Source organism: Nicotiana tabacum, chromosome 2 (assembly GCF_000715075.1).
Source record: "Nicotiana tabacum cultivar K326 chromosome 2, ASM71507v2, whole genome shotgun sequence".
NCBI lineage: Eukaryota > Viridiplantae > Streptophyta > Magnoliopsida > Solanales > Solanaceae > Nicotiana > Nicotiana tabacum.
The window spans coordinates 103,089,408-103,090,481 of record NC_134081.1 but is presented as its reverse complement, the minus strand read 5'-3'; the positions used below and the strand labels follow the sequence as shown (position 1 = coordinate 103,090,481).

Below are 1,074 nucleotides of genomic sequence, written 5' to 3'. Positions count from 1 at the left end.
AATTTTAGGGTAAACAAACTCAAATTTGACACATCTAATTAAAGAAGGATTCTAACCCATGTGAGGACATGACTATCTTAAAAGAAAACCAAACTAAGAAAATACTAAAAACAAATTAAAGGTAGGACAGACTTTTTCACAAGGACTAATATTGCATGCAGTAGCGACGAAGTGTCAAGCTGCCACATATCTCTCTTTGCATGCCAATCCCTAATACTATGCAGCCACGCATCTCTTTGCCCATACCTCACACCATCCTCGTCACTCTCCACCCCCACCACCCCAAAACCCCCCTCCCCTATACCTATATTATTTTCATAATATTATCATTTCATTTTGTGTTTGTATAAATGATCCCCATTCCTCTTCTTGTTTCCTTGCATTCAACATTACTTTCATGTCCCCCACTCTCTAAAAAATATCTCTCTATTCAATATAATCTACCAATATTTCTTGAACAAACACTAGAAATGGAAGGGCTTTGTGCTGAACAACATCATCACAAGTTTCATCCTTCTCACCAACTCTACCTTAACAAGAAATCTCTTCGTGATATTGACATTCCCCCAAGAAAACTCCTTAGCCGCCGTTCTAATCTCTCCGTCGACCCTGTCTCCGACATGTTTATGGACTCACCTAAATCAGATTCAGACACCCTTTTCCAGAAATTCTTGCCTTACAACAGCCTAGACGAGGATGATTCTGATCCGTACTCTTCCGACCACTTTCGTATGTACGAGTTCAAGGTCCGCCGTTGTACCCGTAGCCGTAGCCATGATTGGACTGATTGTCCTTTTGCTCATCCCGGTGAGAAGGCTCGTCGGAGAGATCCGAGAAGATTCCATTATTCTGGAACTGTTTGTTCTGAATTCCGTAAAGGAAATTGTAGCAGAGGTGATAATTGTGAGTTTGCACATGGGGTGTTTGAATGTTGGCTTCACCCAACACGATACAGGACTGAAGCATGCAAAGATGGGAAAAACTGCAAACGTAAGGTTTGTTTCTTTGCACATACTCCACGCCAACTTCGTGTTTTGCCACCTAGTTGTCACGAAAGTAGTGGTTCTGGTTCTT

At 41.6% G+C, this 1,074-nt stretch overlaps 1 protein-coding gene across 1 annotated transcript in view; it reads left to right on the top strand.

Moving 5' to 3' along the window:
- Nucleotides 1-352: 352 nt before the first annotated feature.
- The window catches only part of LOC107778043 (zinc finger CCCH domain-containing protein 61), a 1,845-nt gene continuing 1,123 nt past the window's right edge, over nt 353-1,074 (top strand). Inside the window, exon 1 of the mRNA XM_016598224.2 lies at nt 353-1,074. This exon is cut by the window's right edge and continues 1,123 nt beyond it. Within this exon, the coding sequence (XP_016453710.1) occupies nt 471-1,074 (604 nt within the window). The 5' untranslated portion in view covers nt 353-470.